Source organism: Coloeus monedula (genome assembly GCF_965178545.1).
Source record: "Coloeus monedula genome assembly, chromosome: 1".
NCBI classification, from domain to species: Eukaryota; Metazoa; Chordata; class Aves; order Passeriformes; family Corvidae; genus Coloeus; species Coloeus monedula.
Genome location: NC_138781.1, coordinates 84,033,445 through 84,052,444, shown reverse-complemented (window position 1 = coordinate 84,052,444; position 19,000 = coordinate 84,033,445). Strand labels below are relative to the sequence as shown.

Here is a 19,000-nt window from a genome sequence, read left to right as displayed (position 1 = left end):
CAGCACAGCACCTCCACAGCAGCACCTTAAAACTTAAAACTACCATGAACTGTCTTGACAAAAAAAAGAGCAAACCAGAAATATCTCAGAATTTTACTTGTTTTTTTAAATGCAAACATATTGACCAGCAACTGAGCCTAGAAAGGAAATACTTTCTATTGACATCTGGCAAATGAAGGTAAATTAAGGAAACCAGTGAGCAAGCTTGTTAAGTGTTTGCACCTTCTAATACATCTTACCAGTTTACATCTTCTAATACATCTACACCACTTACCTTTCTGATGTAGAAGCAGGCCTATGAGAAAAATAAATTAGAGTAATGTATGAAAACCTAGGCCCTATTAAGAACGGCAAAGTAAGCCCAGGGTGCCAAGTCTAACACTGTAACTCATAACTCTACATCATGAATCAGAAAGGACTATCAGAAAAGTCTGCTGAAGATACCTCCTTAGAGAAGAATTGATTTGAGCAGCTGCTGCACCACATACAGAGCAAAACCAGCACTGAACAATGGGAACTGCTGATGGGCAGACCCACTCCTATAACACACACAACTCTGAGCAGAAGCTTGGCTTATTCAAAGGCAGTTTAATCAGTCCGAGCACATGACAGCCCAAACAGTAAGCAACAGATTACTGTGAGTGTTACGTCACCTTGCTTCTAGCCTAGCACGCGCCTCACTGGGAATTCATGAAGTCAGATTTTAATTATTTGTGTCTGTACTTCAATAAAGGGACTGCAAAGTGCTGCAGACTATCCAGATCGCCTTCTCTCTGCGAGGCCTTTGTTTCCCTTCAATATTTTGCTGCTATTTGGGTCCAGTGTGCACTAAATAATTCACCACAGTTTTTCCACTTATCTGTGTGAAAACTTTAACCAGTGTTTCCTAGTGACTGTTAGGAAATTCAGCTCAGACTTTTTTCCCTAACATATAAATTGTGGCAAAATTGTTACATTTAATTTTTATTTATTTATTTACTCTGTTATAGTTGTACACTTAATGAGCTACTTTTATTACAGGGCAAAGTGCAACAAAGTTTCATTGAACTTTGACAATTCTTACTCAAACTTTTAAAAACTAATCTCACTATATGTTTAGAAATGCTTATAAGATGTTTTATACCTACATTTCTCTTAATGCGGCATTTATCATTCCTAAAATATGTAAAAAACCTGAGTGAAATAGCTAATCACTTTTTTTTTTTCATCTGGGTAATGACCTTTCTATTTATTAAATATTTTAATAGGCATTTATCTACTATTCAAGCAAAATTCTACTGTAAGAATCCCAGCTAGAATTTGCAAACCTGTAATGAGATTCATTTTTTGAAAGATGCAGACCCATACAGAGAAAATTCTTGCTTAAGGGAGTGAGTGAATGAATGAATGAATTCTGAGAATAAATATACTCATGCTCACAGGCCTATTTTTATGCTAGTTTGCCTTTCCTTGGCATACACAAAGCAAATTATTATAGAAAATGTGGCAATGCAGTTGGCTCCAACCACTCTGTCTCCTGCGGAGGACTCGGACAACCGTGGTGGTCAGCAACTCGAGTTTAGCACACAACTTTTGGTCATGGTGAGAACCCACGAGTCCCTTGTTTTGTCTTTTGCATGTTTTCCCCTGACTGGTTAATAGTTTGTCCGTTCTGTTTTATGTATGAAGTTATGTATATTCATTTCTCTTCTTTAATATGTATTAGTTCTAGAAAGTTCCTTGTTCCTCGACGCCTCATATCCTCCCCTGAGTCCCTCCTATATGTTGTTCCCATTGGTTCCCTTCCTGTCAACCCCGCCTACTTGTCTCTATCCCTTTGGCTGAGATCCCTTTCCCCACCTATTTTGTACCCAATATAAGGTCCTTGGACCCTCCCACCAATTTGCCTCTTGGTGTCTGTCATTTCGCAGGAATTAACCTGCGTGGAACCCACATGGAGAGTTCCCTCTCTTTGCTTCTTTGCCTTCGCCTGCGTGCCTGCTTAACAGCGACAGAAGGATACAGCCCCTTTGGGTGAGGGGCTCTACCCCTTTTTGTTGTGTGATGGGCACTGAGTGCCGCCTTCCAGAGGGGTTTCAGCGTTCACCTCCGGGCTTCTTTGTGTCGGCACACGAGGGGTAAAACCCCCTTCTGCCAGCTCCCAGTAGCTGAAAACCCCTCCAAGAAAATTCAAGAATTTCAAGATTAAGCCAAACTGCTTTTTCCCATTGTGAAATCTTACAATAATGCTAGCATTGCTTTTTCTTGAAATCAGTGTTTCATTTATTATCACCCTACATGTCAAGAAGAGCAGTATTGTTTTGGCTCAGCCATTTTAGTCAAAAGCAGAAAATAAGCTTTAATAAGAGACCGGTCCAGACACACAGCACTGATGCTCTCTTTATACTGGAGATGCTGACCAGTTAACATTGTTTATTTTTTCACTTGTCAGAATGCTTGCTGACTACTGGGTTAGTTGTTCTTGTTGTTGCTAGTTCTTTAACCTTTTTCCTGTGGCTATGTATCAGAGTATATCAGGGTATTATAATACAAATCTTCTCCCTTATTCCACTCTCCCCAGCTGTCAGGTCATCAACCTTCATTTAGACTTTTTCACACTGTGCTTTAAGAATCATGGCAGTTGGAGACTGTTAAATGTCTCTCACTCGAAGTGAAGTCTTACATTTAGAAGATCCATGAAAATTTTGCTATACTAGATTTAAAAGAAAATCATGGCATTCCTTCAAATCAGTCTTTAACCATCACAACTGCTGGCAGCCTCTCAAATGGAAAGGCTAACTTTCCAGTAAATCTACATAAAAACTCTTTGAGGTTTGTCTACCCTTCAGGTGTTTTCTTCATAATTTATTGTTTCTTGGGATGTGAGCTCCCTGCTAGCATTTAACAAGTCTATTGCAGATTCCTCTACTACTGCTCACAGCAAAATGTCTTGAGGTACATCCTCCTATAAAGTCAACTGAACAGACATAAAGATAAATATTATGCAAGATCAACTAATATTGATTTTTAAAATCTTAAATATATGGGCAAAGGGTTCTATTCTATTCTATTAAAAAAGCTTTACAAGAAAAGTATGGTGAAGGAAATGAAGTCTTGGTAATGCCACAACTCCTAAGAAAAAAATTTTTTTTAAGAAGACATAAAATAGTGGACCAGAAAACTCATTGAAAATGCAATTTCTTTGTGAAAACATAAAATAGGAGGTTTGGATTTGGATGGAATTACAACTGATTTTACATGGGAAGCGCTTCACTCATTGCAAAAAACCTGTTTAGTAACAGTATAAGTATTCAGTTACTGGTCTATCATCAACCTGCAGCACATGATATATCAATTACAGTTTCAAAGAAAGTTAAAACTTGCCCTTTTCTGAAAGCTGACTATTTGAGGTTTGGTACTCACGTGAAAAAAGAAGAACAAAACAGAACCTAAAAAGCCTCAAAATACGTATATTTATTTTCTGCCAAATGAAGAGGTATGCAGTGCACCTGCAATTTTGTATTTCTTAGTGCTAATGTTATACATGGTCCAAATACTAACCTGTAAGGCTGTTTCTGCCTCTTCCAAAGCAGGCTTGGCAGCTTCCAACTTCTCTTCAGCAATGGCTTTGTCTGCCGTGATACTGTCTACAATAGCTTGGGCTTTGTCTTTCACTTTCTGAACATCACCCTTCACATTCTCAGCAGCCTGTGCTTTTACAGTAACTTCTTTCAATACCTAGAATGGGAGAAAACCCACATGCCATAGTTAAAAGAATTTTGTTGTAAAGTCATATATTTCCAATTCCAGAAAACTCAAATAAGATCATTTTCTCCAAGATCCTTTCTTTCCAACACTTCATTTTAATTGATCAATCTTTTCAAAATAGAAGGAATAAAAGGAAAAAAAAAAAATCAAACAGCAGTAAACTTTGAAGGCTGTACATACCATGTCAGCTTTTTCATTGGCAATTTGAAGTTCCTTTTCTTTTACCTCCAGTTCTCTGCTTAGAGCAGCCACTGACTCGGAGGCCTCTTTCAATTTTTGCAGACCAGTATTTATTCTGAAGTTAAAAAGCAAAATAAAAAGCATCTCATTCACTTAGTAATTTACACTCTACTTTCCATCTGTAGAATGAATCACATCAATCAGAATGAACAATTGCAGATGATGTTTTACACCAAAAATAAAACTTGGACAAGAACTTTCACCCAAGTCTGAATCAATAAAGTGGACAATAAAATACATGAACAAAGTTTGTGGCTTGAAATTTTACCCACTTCTAATCTAACAGTATGTCTGTGTCTTTGCATAAAAATCCTATATGTTGGCTCCATATTTGTCACTGTTCTCTTGAGCCAATACTCAAAGAACTGAGTTCTATACAGCAGAAAGCATTTTTGGATTACTAAAATTCTGAGAATTATAACCAATCAATATTTCTTACTTGAAGTGGACACTGAAAAGAAATCAAGACCAAGCAAAAGAGGGTAACAGAAAACAAATATTGAGGTAAGAATTCTCTGATTTAGCACTAAAATGCCCCTTCAACAGTGCTTTTTTTCTTTCAAAAAGTCTTCACTTGGGACTTTTCATACAAGTTTAAGTGGCGTCTACCAAGGCTGCTGTTGCGAAGGCTACAGAGTACTTGGACGGCTGAACAAATGTAGGAGAACAGACGAAGTGAAATATCCGCCAGAGCAATTCAGACAATTCAACTAAGATACTAGGGTGAAGTAAAACGATTTGGAATGCATGAACTAACTTGCTAAATCTGAAGGTAGATAACAGGACCAGACCTTTCTGTTTTACAAGCCTTCACCCATAATGTAACTACTGATTTCAAAGTCAATTTCAAAGCGAAATAAACTAGTTTAAGTCTTTCTTAAATGTGTCCAGCTCTTTTTGACAGTTTTTCAAAACTGAGAAGGCAGTTTTTCTTAAGGGTGATACCAAATGATACACTAACTGCTAATTCTCCATTATATTTGAGTGTTCCTGACATGAGGATGTATCTGCAAATAGATCTCATTAATTTAATAAAGCATCTGAAAATAGGAAAAAGTATATCAAAACCATTTTAATAATCTACAAGTAAAAAACTCAGCACTCTAGGTGAGGATCTGTGTTCACAAAACCATCAAGCGTATTTCTTACATGTTCATAACAGGAGGATACAAGTGTTCATCAAGAAAACAAAAGTTGCTTCCTGGCAAACTAAATGCTACTATGAATATATTATGAAATTACATGTAGATGTTTTCTTTCACTCTTTAAAAACACACAGGTATCATTTATATTCACCTTGTATTTCCCTCTAGCTCTATTTTTCATGCATGACTACTCTTTTTTCCCCTCCAAATATATATAGTCTTTAGCTTATATGACAAGAGCAACTACAGTGTTTGAATAAGTCACACCTTTACACAATTCTAGGAATTAAAAATAACTTTTTTTGCTGTGCAAGGAGACAAGCCATGCACTGAAATGAAGCATATCAGAATATACCTACCTGTGGAAGAAAACTACAGAAAAACAGAAGTTACCTGAGTAGTTTACCTGTTTGATAATGTTTGCACTTCAGCATGCTTTTCTTTGTATGTGGTTTTATATCCCTGAATAAAGGTCAGGTAGGATTTGGGAGTCACATGTGTAGAACGTCTGTATCTTTGAAAGTAATCAGAACACTTTTCTGCCACTCCATCCTGGAATGAGCCCATACACTGCACAATTTCCCTCTTTGTATCAGCAGTGCAGTCCATATCAAATGAGGACAGGAAGTGTTCAGATACTTAGGAAGGAAAGAAAGAAAGAAAGCCTAAATGTAAGTAAATATTTAAGAAAATATCTTAGCTTATAACCAAGTCACTATAAAACAGGCCAGCATGTATTATCTTGGCTTTCACCCAGCTTCTGAAACCCCAGTCTTCTTTACTCTTCACCATCAGGTTCTGAGCATTATTCTCAGTATTATTATTCTCAGTAAAAAATACAGGCAAGGATCCAGCATTCTTTCATCTTCAAAGTGTGTAACTGCTTTTTCACTCTGAACCTGCTACCTACCAGGGACTGGGTAATCACAGCATTCCTCTGTATGCCCTATCACACACACTGTAACAAATAATCTCTTTCTTTAGTAGCATCTTTGCCTTCTTTACTAATACTTTAAGACATCTTCACAGGGTATTTTTCTTCAAACTGTGTTCAAAACCTTTCCTCTGTTAGAAATATTTCAACAGCTTAATACAGGCAAGCTTTAAAGAAGAAAATATCTACATCAAATTTTAGAATCAAGTAAGTTTCTTCTGGCAAAATTCAACACAATTAAAACAGCTACATGATCACTGATCAGAAAATTATATCTCTGCAAAAATAAAACCTACATGTACCTGCCACCAGAGCATCCTTAGGCCACCGGCTAAACCAATCTATAGTGCATCCAGAAATGAGAGCAGGGAACTTCAGGGCCCTATTTCGGAATTTTGCACCTACTGGTGAAAAGCAAAGAACTATGTGAAGGTTCTGCCGGACTCTGGTCATGAAGTAGTCATACAGAGCCTCACTGGTTGGAGGTCTTCGTGGATGTTCCTTTTTGAAGGAGGGAATGAGGTCACTAATGATCTCATCTACTTCATCACGGGCAAATAAGTTTGACACCTTTGGGAAAAAGGAAGATTTTTCATGCTTTTTGAGGTGATCCAAAATAGAGTATATAGCACAGGGTTCTCTTAATACACAGCATTGCAGGAAGGAACATACATCTTGGACACTGCAGTTATTAGGACCAACCAACTCTTTTAAACAAGAACTTTTACTAAAGGGATTCTATTAAACAGACTGAAATCTAACTTGCTCTAAAAATTTAAACCCCACTCTCCAATGGCTTTGATTCCTTCTCTTTATATTCCAATAACTAGTAGCAATTACTCTGAAACATAACCCTGAAATAGTATATAAGTAAATAAAATGAATAAAATCCATCCCATCCATTCTGGACATAAATTTACCATTCAAAAACTAACCATACACTAATAGTTAATTTAGCAGGGAGCTTTTTAAAACGTCTGTGATATTTCCCAAGTCTCAATTTTATTTTTTTAAAGCTATTCTCATGTCCCTTGAGATAGCTTGTCTCACTCTAACCTAGGATTTTGTAGATTTTGTAGACTGCCTCCATTTTTAATAATACTCTAGTGATAAGGAGCACTTGAATTTTAGTTCTTGAAAGTGTACTCCTTGACTTACAATAGAATATTCAAATAATTTCTGTTATTTTACTTCAGAATTATAAATTTTATTGAGCGTCCATCATGAGGGGGCATCTTACCTCTCCTGATGACAAAACATTGTTCAAGTATTCCAAGAAAGACTCATCTTTGATCTCATTGTCTGTAAAAAGAAAACAGGTGCCTTTGCCTTGCAGTCCTGCTGTTCTGTATAAGAGTTTCAGATCTTCCATCAAGTTTAAACTGTTGTATGATCTTAAAAAAAAAAAAAGGGGTTAGTTGAACAAATATTCATTCTGTTTTTAAAAATGTCTTTTTCCCAAAAGAGTAAAAAACCCAAGGAAATTTAAGTTAGAAACAATGTCTTGGAACTTAAGGCAAAAGGTGCTTATTCCAGATAGATCCTGTGATGAGACCCTCACCAAGGGACATTCCCACATGTGAATCTACAATTTCTTCTGCAGCCAACACACATCCAAAAGATTTAAAATAATTTTACTTTTCTAAAATTATATCTTATTTGAGTGCCAAAACTGACCTGTCCTACAGACAGTTTGGGAGGCATTCATTCTAAGGCATTCAGAGAAAGATTTATAATTTGTTTTTTATCTTTTGTGAGTCATTTCAAAAGAAACCACGTTGTGCTGAACAATATGAAATAAGGCAAAATATCCTTGAAAAGATTGTCAAAATACTTGACATACACAAAAGACCTACCAAATTAATGGGCAGGGATAAGGATTCAACCTCCTCATATGACAGCATTTCAAATATTACAAGATAAACTCATGAAGGCATTTTGGCTATATAACCACCTAAAAGTATTTTCAGTACAATTTAATGCACTGTGTAAAGACTCAAAGATAACTTGACACTACCAGTATTCCTTCTCATTCTGTGAAACACACAAAATAATTTACTACTCCAAAGATGGTAAAAATTCACAATTATTGTAGAAAATCAAGCAAATCTAGTAAGTCTCAAAGGATTTTCATGTCTTTCCACTCTATATGATGATGATCAGACTATGTTAAGTGGAGAATGTAAGCCTGTTTTATTTATAGGAAGAGTTAAAACACAAGTTATTTATTTAGTTAAATTTCAGCTTATGCTCACCTTGTCAACATTATCTGGAATGTGTCATAGCCAGCTATGAAGGATGCCAGTCTTGTCAAGCTCTGCTTTCCTGAGCCACCAACTCCAACTAAGAGAGCATTTCCACGAGGAGTGCGAATCACACGAGAAATCTGTGTAATATACCAGTCATTTATTGCTACAATGTGTAAAAGTTACACATCCAAAAATTCTATGCTACTGCAATAATAAAGTTATATTAGAAATGAAGAACAAATGAAAATTTCAAGGTTTAATTAAGGCATTCTATATTACTATTAATATATTCTATGGACATTTGTACTTTGCAGTATTTTCTGTTAACTTGTCAAATAGTATAGCAACCATTTGATTCCATCACTGTGTATGTTCAGTTATCAGTAAAATTACACCTCTCACTTCCACAAAGTACAAGTAAATCTCAGCTGTGATTTATTAGTGATGTGCTATCACAGCATGACAGATTATCAGAATTGGGAAGGAAATAATAATTTCCCCAATGCCATGACCTCTGGATAACTTTAGTAAGACACATGTCACCAGGTCCTTTCACTGTGACCAGAGAGACAGGATCTCCTGGGCATGTAAAATTCAGGACAAAGACTCTTCAGTATTCTCTGCAGCAGGTAATAATACTGCCTTTGTAATGAAACTTGTTAAGCTTCTCATTTACTTGACTGTAAAAATGCACAGTATCAGTATGAATATTTGATCACAGTGAAACATCTCCCAATTAGATCTATGTTTCTTTCCCACTTCATTATTTATCTTTTAAATCAAAAGGCAGCAGCTTACTACTGCTCCACATTTCCCTTCAATTCAGGACCGTGCAACAAATAGACCCTTTAGAATTCAGAGAAAAAAAAATTTCAGCATTAACTGTGACCTTCATACTTGTTCCACTGCCCACAGCCAAAAAACAATGCCATGAAACATTGGATGCAGGTAGAAGACATTACCTGATGCTGAGAAAACATGTCTTTAAGTACAGGAGACAAACTTGCTCTGCAGCCTATCAGTTGCAAGTGGACAGACCCTCACAGTACTCAGAAGAGCCGACATTAATACCCAGAGCAGCACAGAGCCAATTCCCTCTCAAAGACATGATAATACCAGCCAGGTGGCTAGCAGCTGGTCTCCTCTGTATGAGCAATGATGCACGGTATTGGCTTCTGTTCTCTTTATTATCTTGAACATTTCTTTGATGACCCTGGAATTCCATCATGTCAAGAAGCAATCTGGGATACCTATTTATTTGCCTTTCCTCTAAATTACTTCTTTCCAAGCTATTAAAATAGTCATGCTAATTTCCTCTTTAATTCCTCTTTAATTTTCCTCTTTTTTTAAACCTCTTTATTTTACGCATTGAGTGCAATGTACTTTTTATTTTCCGTAGGCTAATGTTTCATGAGAAAGATAAAATCTAGTATTTAACCAGAGAAAAAAATTTAATTTGCACGCCCTCCCTGGAATATCACTGATCACTTCAATAATGGCTTTTAGATCTTTTCCAGGCAGAGGCACACAAGCCATTAATTGGAAACTTTGTTCTCTGTTTAACATATCCCTCAGCTTTAACTCATTCAAGTCATATTATGTCAGCTCAGATTAGGCATTACCTCGACTGTGCCTATCTCACTTTCTCTTACAAGCTATCTCAGGTCTACAGAGTTGTTGGTGTTTTCAGGCGTTTAGAATCCTAGGAGTGCTACATACTCATTTCATCCAAGCAAAGACTAATAAAATATTTTAGGTATTTACCATCTAGATACCCAAAGAAGATATTCCTGATGACAAGTGGGTGTTCAGTGAAAAAATTTTTTTTTTACTAGATCCTGAATTTCTATAGTTTTTTTATTAGGAATAAATGAGAAACTTGTTATTAAGTATGATGATGATTTACAATTGCCCTAAAGAAATCCATAGCAGACCATCATCCATTTTGCAGAGAGAACCTTAGAAAGGGACTAATTTTGTGAAATTACAAGAATTCCCCCCAAAATTTTGGAAACTGCAGATGCAATGTGTTCGTCAACTACAATTAAATTTAAATGGTTTTGATATTTAATATATTATTTTGGGGGATAGTGCAATTCTATATTTAGTTCTTAATAACTTACTTTAAGAAAGACTGAAAACCTCAGAATTCAACTGAGACAACAGGGGTTCTAGTGTAAAAAAAAAAGGCTCTCCTTTGTATGAGGCCTATTCTGTGTGAACAATCGTATCAAGCTGTGCTGTGCTAAAAGTTATGGTCAGTTCCAATCCATATTCAAAAGAACTTTAAAAGTAGTGAGCATACTGTGGATCTACAAAAGAATTTTGGACTACATTAATTCCTGCTCTGCTGCCCATACTCCTTCAGAAGCAACCAATTATGTCTTAAACGGAATTTCATTTGACTCATTACAAAGACAGGAAGAGCTCCCAGAAGAATTAAGAAGAAGGAAGGTTGAAATACAGTTAGAATAGCTAGCACCATGATCCCACTGAACATAAAAGATAGGTATAAAAGAATAGTTCCATCTGGTGCATTTTCTGAAAAGTTTTTAATAGGTTTTAATACCTAGTCACAGAGTGACAGATCAAATATTTGCTAGCAATAAATTAGTTGCCTTCAGTTTTAGAATTAATTTACCTTGATTCATGCATACCTCTCCTCAAAAGAGGTGAGGGCAAATGAACAGCAACAAATGGCAATCCAACAAGACTGTACCTTGACTAAATGAACCATAGCATCCTCAAAGAAAACCATGTCCATTCCAGTACCACGAACATTCTCATTGTATGTTTGTAAAAACTTATCTAAACGATTCCGTAGCTGGTGAAATGAGGAGATTGGTTCGTAGATTTTGGGAATATCTAAATTAACTTCCTCAGGTTTTTCATCTAGAACAAAAAGCAAGTAAGAAAACCTTAGCAGTTTGAGTAATTGACAAAGGTTCAATGAGGGGATAAGTGAAGATAACTAGAAGTTTCATCACCCAGAAACAGGTTTATTATACATAATATTATTTATTAGATGTACATATGAGAGTGCTGAGTACACCCTACCTGCAAGAAATGGTAATTTCAGCTACTTAAGTTTTAAAACAAAATGAAAAAAAACCTAAATAGCCGCCTTTCTCTATATCTGAAACTTGAATGATGAAAAGTGATACTTATTTAGGTCCCAGAAAAAAAATAGCACCAGAGAATGAAGGTAAATAAATACTGCAGTTAAAAATTGCAAATAATCTTTTCTGTAACACAGTCTAAATTGATTAAATAATTGCACTAGAAAAAAAAATACTCTTGAAATGAATAACTGCCACAACAAGAAAATATATACACTGTGAATTAGCATACATTTGTTTCATTAGGTGATCTGAAAGCCACAAGTCAACCACCAAAAAAGGAGGTAACAGTGCTGCTGCCTCATCTTTCCATTCATCAGCTTAACCATGCTTAAAGGTCGCATGCCTTCATTCATAAAAATTCTTACAACAAACAAAATCACGGAAAGGTTGACATCAGCAGGGATCTCTGAAGGTCATCTGATCCAACCCTCTGCTCAAGATGGGCACCCTAGAGCTGGCTCTAACCCAAGACCATGCTCAGGTGGCTTATGAATGTCTCTAAGGGCACAGACTCCACAACATCTCTGGACAATTGTACGAGCACTGTCACAGTACGAGCACTGTCACAGTAAAAAAAAGCATTTCCTGATGTTCTTCATTAGATTTTATCCAGTATATCAAGTCTTTCTCATTTTGGGGAGCCCAGACCTGGGCACAGCACTCCAGGTGTGTCCTTACCACTGCTGAAAAAAGGGAAAGGACCACCTATCTTGACCTGCTGGCTACATTTCTTCTAATGTAGCCCAGGATGTCACTCATTTTTTTTTCCTGCAAGGGCACACTGCTGGTTCATGCTCAGGTTAGTGTCAACCAGAACCTTGAGGTCCATTTCTGCAAAGTTGACTTGCAGATGGGTGACCACCAGTATATACTGGTGCATGGTACTTTTCCTCCCCAGGTCCAGTACTTTTCACTTCCTTTTGTTGAACCTTTTGTTCCTGTTAAGGTCCATCTGGGTGGCAGCACAACCTCTGCCATATCAACCACTCCTCCTAGTTTTGTGTCATCTGGGAACTGGCTTGAGGGTGCACTCTGCCCCATCACCCAGACCAGTAAAGATAATGTTGAGGATGACTGGACCCTTTATTGACTCCTGGGATACACCACTAGTTAATGGTCTCCAATTAGACTTTGAGCCACTAATCACCGCTGTCTGGGCTTGACCATTCAGCCAATTTCAATCCATCTCACTTCTCATCCAGCCCATATTTCATCAATAAGCAACTGACAAATTTCATTGGAACAGTGCCAGCAGGCAGACGTAATAGGGTTTTTGGTTGGTGGTTTGGATTTCCTCAAAAATAATACTAGTACAATACCAGTACAATTTTTCTCTTATTTACATACATTTAGCTCATTTAGTTACAGGATTTCATGATCTATATATGCTAAAGGATGTATTTTTCCAGTTATCCTAGATCAATCAGTTTTGCTAAAACCTCTTCTAACTTACTGAAGAAATATATAATTCAGAACATTATCTCTAATTGGTAGAATTAAAATCAATTAAATAAGTTATTCCAGTAAAATAAGTATTCCCTAATGCTTAGTAAAGTACTAGAAGCCAGTGTGAAGGGAAGGGACAGAAAGGTGGGGGAAAAACCCCAACCACAGTGTACTGTATTTAGAATAGTGTCTAACATTTTTCTTGTTTCAAATTTTTTCTGCATTTCCTTTCTGTTGCACCATTCCAATACTCAAGCAGTTTCCAAGGAAAAACAACAACAGAAAAACATAACAAAACTAAAACACAAAAATACCTCAGTAAAAGCATAGCTTAAGAAAATCACATTTTACCACAGAATCTAATCTCTCAAAATACAGGGATTATTAATTCTCTTTCAGCTGTCCTTTATATAGGATTTACTGTATGCCTGAAGTCACCTTAATTTCAGAATTTTTAGCTGTGTATTGCTTCTGCGTATGAACACTCCTCTAGATTAAGACCTAATTAAATCAATTGACTTCTTATCTTAACATGTAAAAGCACTAGTTAAACAAAATGAATTTTCCAGGTGGAAATAAATTTCTTGCAATCTGAATAAGACATTTAAACAACTTAGAAGTTGATAAGGAGCTAATAAGAAATACTTCAAGGAGTTAAACTGCAGTGATATTTTTACAGTTTCGAACCATTGAAAAGAATTATATCATCTTAATTCTGTTCCTACAGTTTTATTATTGAAGTCCAAGGATAGTATAATTAAGTACAAAACCTAAGAAAGGGCAGACTTTTCCATTATTTAGAGAGACAGCTAACAAAATGTATTATTTTAAACTCTTGTTTAGTCTCAAGATTCACAATCATAAGTACTGAATAGCAATGTCAAAACCAGCTGATAAAAACACCTTTGAATAGGTTGAGGGTCTTGAGATCACTAGCATCACTAACAATTCCTTTGAAGCTAAGATCTAAAAGTTGATGTTTGAGCTATTTCATCTCAAGTCATCATTTGTTTCTCTCAGGGACAAACATATTGTGATTTTGCAACCCAGAGACAAAAAGAGTACATCATACTAGTAAACATATTACTTATCTGAGCATAGGACTCTTTGAAATAGATGTCATGTTTTATATATTTAAAAGCTCAGAAATCCACGTCCTGCTGTTAAAATTCCACCATAATGGGAAACACTAAATGCCTTTATATGGACAAATAAAACAAAATTTACCAGTTCTTGCAGGTGCATCCCTTAAGAAGTCAACAAAGAATGCATCTGTATCATGATTCAGCAAAACTTTTGTATCTTCAAATTCCTCCTCAATGAGTTTTGCCACAGCTGTGTGAAACCAATTAACATCTTCTGAGGTTGTGAAACGATCAGCAATAACACATTTACATTCATGCTTCCACAGCTTTATCAGCACCTACATACAAAAAAAAAAAGTGCTTTTCACAGAATCACGGAAGGAGAATGGGTCAGGTTGGAAGGGACCATAGTCACAAGGTTGTCTGGTCCAACCTCCCTGCTTGAGCAGAATCATCCTAGAGCACATTGCACAGAATTGCACCCAGATGGTCCTTGAATATCTCCAGTGAGGGAGACCCCACAACTTCTCTGGACAATCTGTTCCAGTGCTCCATCACCAGCCCAGTAAAGAAGTTCTTCCTCATGTTCAGGTGGAACTTCCTGTGAATCAGTTCCTGCCTTTTGTCCCATTGCTTGCCACCACCAAGCAGACCCTGGCTCTCTCCTTCTGACATTCTCCTTTCAGATACTTACAGACATTGGTGAGGTCTCCTCTCAGTCTTCTCATCTTGAGACTGAACAGGCCCAGCTCCCTCAGCCTCCGCTCTTAAAAGAGGTGCTCCAGTCCCTTAGCCACCTTTGTAGCTTTCTGACAGACAGGCTCCAGGAGCTGTGTGTCTTGCTTGTACTGAGAAACTCATTTGGCTTGCGAAGAAACTATACCAACTTAAAAGCTTTGCCTTTATTTCTTTATTTTGAAATCCCATTAACATTAGAAAAAAAATAATATTTGGGAGTTCTTCAGAAAAGATACCTTGAGCTTCTTATTCTGCCCAATAGCAATTTAAGATTATATTCAATTAACTATGGAAGAAGCCTTAGATTAATCTAGCATTCCAAGCTGAAGTGTACAAAGATTTCATTTCCCCAACCCTAAAACCATATCCATACAAGTTAACACGTTTATGCATTGATAAACCAGTTTTCTAACTGATCATTAAGTAGAAAATGGTGGAAATACAAGCATCATGGCACAAATAATGTCATGTCAAACACAGATGTCACTCCCAATACTACTGCCAAAGTAGTTAGAATAACAATAAGGAAAAATGTTCAAGTGTTTATATTATTCCTTCTCCAAATTCAATATACCTTTAAAGTCCCTTTAAAGTTTGGTCATAGGATGAAAAAGGAAAACCTGTCAGGCTGTTAATACTAACAGCACTGGTTTTAATCTTATACTATTGCTATACAGTAATAGAAAAAAATTCCATGTACTCCTTGAGAATCTTTTGTTTCAGCCTACAGCACTTTGTACAAATGACACATACTATGTCAAGTCTCAGAACTAATATGTAAATTTATATAATAGTATTTTGACCAATTAGTTTTTACACTTCAAAAGACATTAATTGAGTGTGTGTATACATACATATATAATTATCTAAGTGCTCAGTATTTTTAGCTGTGGAAATTAAAATCCATTCTGAAGTTTAAATTTTAGATGTAGTAGAATTCAGGAGCTTATTCAACAATCAGAGATGAACCTTGTACATGAGGTGAGTATATAACCCAAATATTTAACAAATTTTCCATATTTACCATAAACATTGCTTTTCCAGCACTACATGTTTCAGAGCTTAAAACTCTAAATTAGTTTCCTTAAAACAATTAGAAAAGAAATTATGTTTACTGGAAGAAAGATGGATTATGGAAAAAAATATTACTAAACTTGTTACTTCTTCTTCCTTTTAAACCATAAGCCAGAAACCTTTTGTTAGACAGAAATTACGTAGTGACTGAAAGTGTCAAGACAGTAATGGAGAGGAGGAACTATTCAATTTTTTTATCAATATATGAGCATTTTCATTGGGTTAAAGTAAGTTAATTGCTTCTCACTTATTTTCTCACTTCTTTCAAATAAGCTAGCATTTTTCAGTAATAGGAAAAGCAGATAGAAGAAAACTGTTGTGACAAAAGAAGTGGGTTTTTTTGTTTTGAAACAAAGTTGTCATTTCAGTTGGTACTGTAAAAGCTGCACTAAAACACCTTTGCCTCAAAAACCACTAAAGTTGCATTTTTTTAAAGCAAACTCCAATGCCAAGATAGACTCTTCATCCTCTTTCCTGCGCTAATTATAACAAGGCCACTGATGTGCTGCCCTTACCTGTGGTTCATTGATTACTTCTGATGTACTGTTCAGCATTCCTTGCCAAATCCTTGAGAGGTCTCGAAGGTTGAAGACATAATGAAACTTGGCTGGTGTGGGCAACATTTTTAGCTTGGTAATCTGCCACAGTCTGCGTGTCAATGGAACCAATTTGGCTACTGTTTTCTTCACATCATCTGAAAATCCCCGCTCACTACAGTAGTGCCCTTCTCCAATTACACCTGTGGAAAAGAAGATTGCCAAATCAAAGACACGTCAGCACAACACCAAGAGCAATGATCATCTGAAGTTTTTGTTTCTTTTTTTTTTTTCAATCCCAAAACCTTTTCCAATTTGTTGAAATGGCTTTCCAGTCTTTATTCAAATGTTGATTCAGCCATTCTTAACACTATTCTGCCACCAGCTCAATAGTTATTTAGCTTTTAATTAACTGCCCATTAAAATGTTCTTTTTTCTCCCAAAATAGCTTCCGCTGGTTTTGAATAGCTAACCTTCTGTCTGAAATCAGTATGATCTCATCCTTTGTGAAAGTCTAGTCTTTAGTCATTCATTCTTAGCAGCAGTGGCACCTGAGCAACTGTCCAGCATTGTCACTAAAATTATACCTTCATGTCATTCTTACTAAATCTGAGCATACTGAGAGTTTCAGATGTGACTGGACCTGAAAAACTTACAGACTGATGATGTTGCAAGTGGGGAGTGATTACTGAAGGAAAATGTGCTGGCAAACAAGTCAGAGGGGAGTTAAGCCTCGTTTTCAACAATAATGTGTGTAAATAGAAGGACAAGGAAAAATCAACCACTATTTTCAAAAATGGGATGGATACAAAGCTAATTTCCTGTTACCAAAAATTTTGTCAATGGAAGAATTAGAAGGCAGAGTACAGTTGAACACCGAAAATTGTCTCTTCAGCCTCTGTGGAATGTCATTGCGACCTCCCCCAGGGTGGATCATGGCAGCCAAAAACTGAATGTCCACAATATTGGTAAATTCACCAGGTTTTTCCAGGTTATACAGTCCTTTCTGTTCCATCAGTTGCCTAAGTATCTCATTAGTGACCTGTAAAATAACCAGGTTTTATATAACAGAATATTATACATACAACTGAATGAAATACAAAACATACTTATATATTTGAAAGACCTAACAAAGAGTATAACATTATTTTGTCCCCTAACCTTCTGTTTATTTGCTGCAGGATAAAAATGCACTGGTAGGAATAAGCACATTTGGTAATATCTATGGATAAAAATTGTGGGAGCAATTAGTTGAGAACTAATCATTCATACTACAATTTATTCTCACTTGTATGCTGCATGATTTCCATTACTGTTGGAAAAACATCTCCCTTTTAACACAAAATTTCCAGTTTGTTCTAATCAAGCTCAAACTAATGCATCTTTGCATGTTTCAAATATTTAAAAAATATTTAAGTTTCCTATGTAACGGACACAAGCATGGTTTTCAAGCTGAAAACATAGAATTACTTCCATATGAAAGAGTGCAAGATTGTTTTCTTTAGCCATAAATGGATATGCTACGTTTCTGTTTGACAAGCTGAAAACACTCCACAGATTGTACATCCTACAGCTATACTTCTATAGAAATTCTAACATGAGTTTCCAAAGCAATATACTTCAGAACAACCTTGCACATAAAGATTACCTCCATTTTATCTAAAGCAGAGAACACACTTCTTACCTCTCAGGTTTCATAGTATTTTAATTATTGCCCATAATGTCAGTTTGCTATCACAGTTTATGTGCCAAAGAGAACTTATTTTTAATTATAAAATGAATGCTGTTAAAAAACATTATTAAAATTATACAGACATGTTTTAAGGAGTACTTAAACTGCTTCTTGCAGTCAGCATATTTATTCTCAGTTAATTCCTGACAAAGTAATGTAGATGGGTTCTTTAAAAAAACTGTTTAAAACTAAAGTACTACATATCAAATTTACCCCCTTCTGAATGATTGAGAAGCCAATTTTACAGTATAGCAAGAAAAGAAAAAAAAACTTCTGTGTTCTTTTTTCTTCTTTTACAAACTAACCTGATCTCCCCATTCATTGATTATGGGCATGTTCACATCATCAATGAAGACTGTCATCTTTTTGCCTGCAGGTGGACCATAAGTTGTGCCCATGCGCTTATCCACATAACTTTCTATTGTACGCTGTTAGAAAGCAATTAGCAGCATAGTTACAAAGAGCACTTCACTTCATACATTATTCAATCACTTAAACATATTGATGGATCTGTTACATAGAATTTTACTAAGTGAGGTTTAGGCAAGGCATCTGCTGGAGGTAGTTGCACTAGTTCAACTAGAATGTCTGAAATCCCAAGCTACACAGCACTAGGCTGAGGCTGATGTCTACAGTAGAAAAACATGCCTAACAGTTTCATAAATCTGAATAAGTTTCAAACTTTTCTTTCATTTTATTCATTTATCAGCAAAACTGATGATTGCTAGCAATAAAGATTAAATTGAAGATGAAATTCTGGAAGACCTTTCCAGCAGGTATCAGTGTACTTCATAAAAGCATCCATTGATAATTGAACATACATAAATATACTTGATAATTTTGCCCAATAGTAGACTTACCACTACTGTTCTTCTCATCATCTCTCCATTTCTTTGTTCTTCTTAAGGTCCAGTTTTTATTTACTCTATACCAAGTGAAAGCTCACTTAACC

The 19,000-nt window shown here is 36.0% G+C and overlaps 1 protein-coding gene across 1 annotated transcript in view; it reads right to left on the bottom strand.

The window, feature by feature from the left end:
• The window catches only part of DNAH5 (dynein axonemal heavy chain 5), a gene marked incomplete at both ends in the record, with an annotated part of 113,823 nt that overhangs the window by 28,046 nt on the left and 66,777 nt on the right, over nt 1–19,000 (bottom strand). The window contains 11 exons of the mRNA XM_082303292.1: nt 3,541–3,717; nt 3,928–4,042; nt 5,539–5,770; nt 6,369–6,636; nt 7,307–7,460; nt 8,322–8,452; nt 11,035–11,207; nt 14,111–14,306; nt 16,296–16,519; nt 17,145–17,358; nt 18,354–18,476. Coding sequence (XP_082159418.1) covers nt 3,541–3,717; nt 3,928–4,042; nt 5,539–5,770; nt 6,369–6,636; nt 7,307–7,460; nt 8,322–8,452; nt 11,035–11,207; nt 14,111–14,306; nt 16,296–16,519; nt 17,145–17,358; nt 18,354–18,476 — 2,007 coding nt within the window. The remainder of the gene's footprint in view (nt 1–3,540; nt 3,718–3,927; nt 4,043–5,538; nt 5,771–6,368; nt 6,637–7,306; nt 7,461–8,321; nt 8,453–11,034; nt 11,208–14,110; nt 14,307–16,295; nt 16,520–17,144; nt 17,359–18,353; nt 18,477–19,000) is intronic.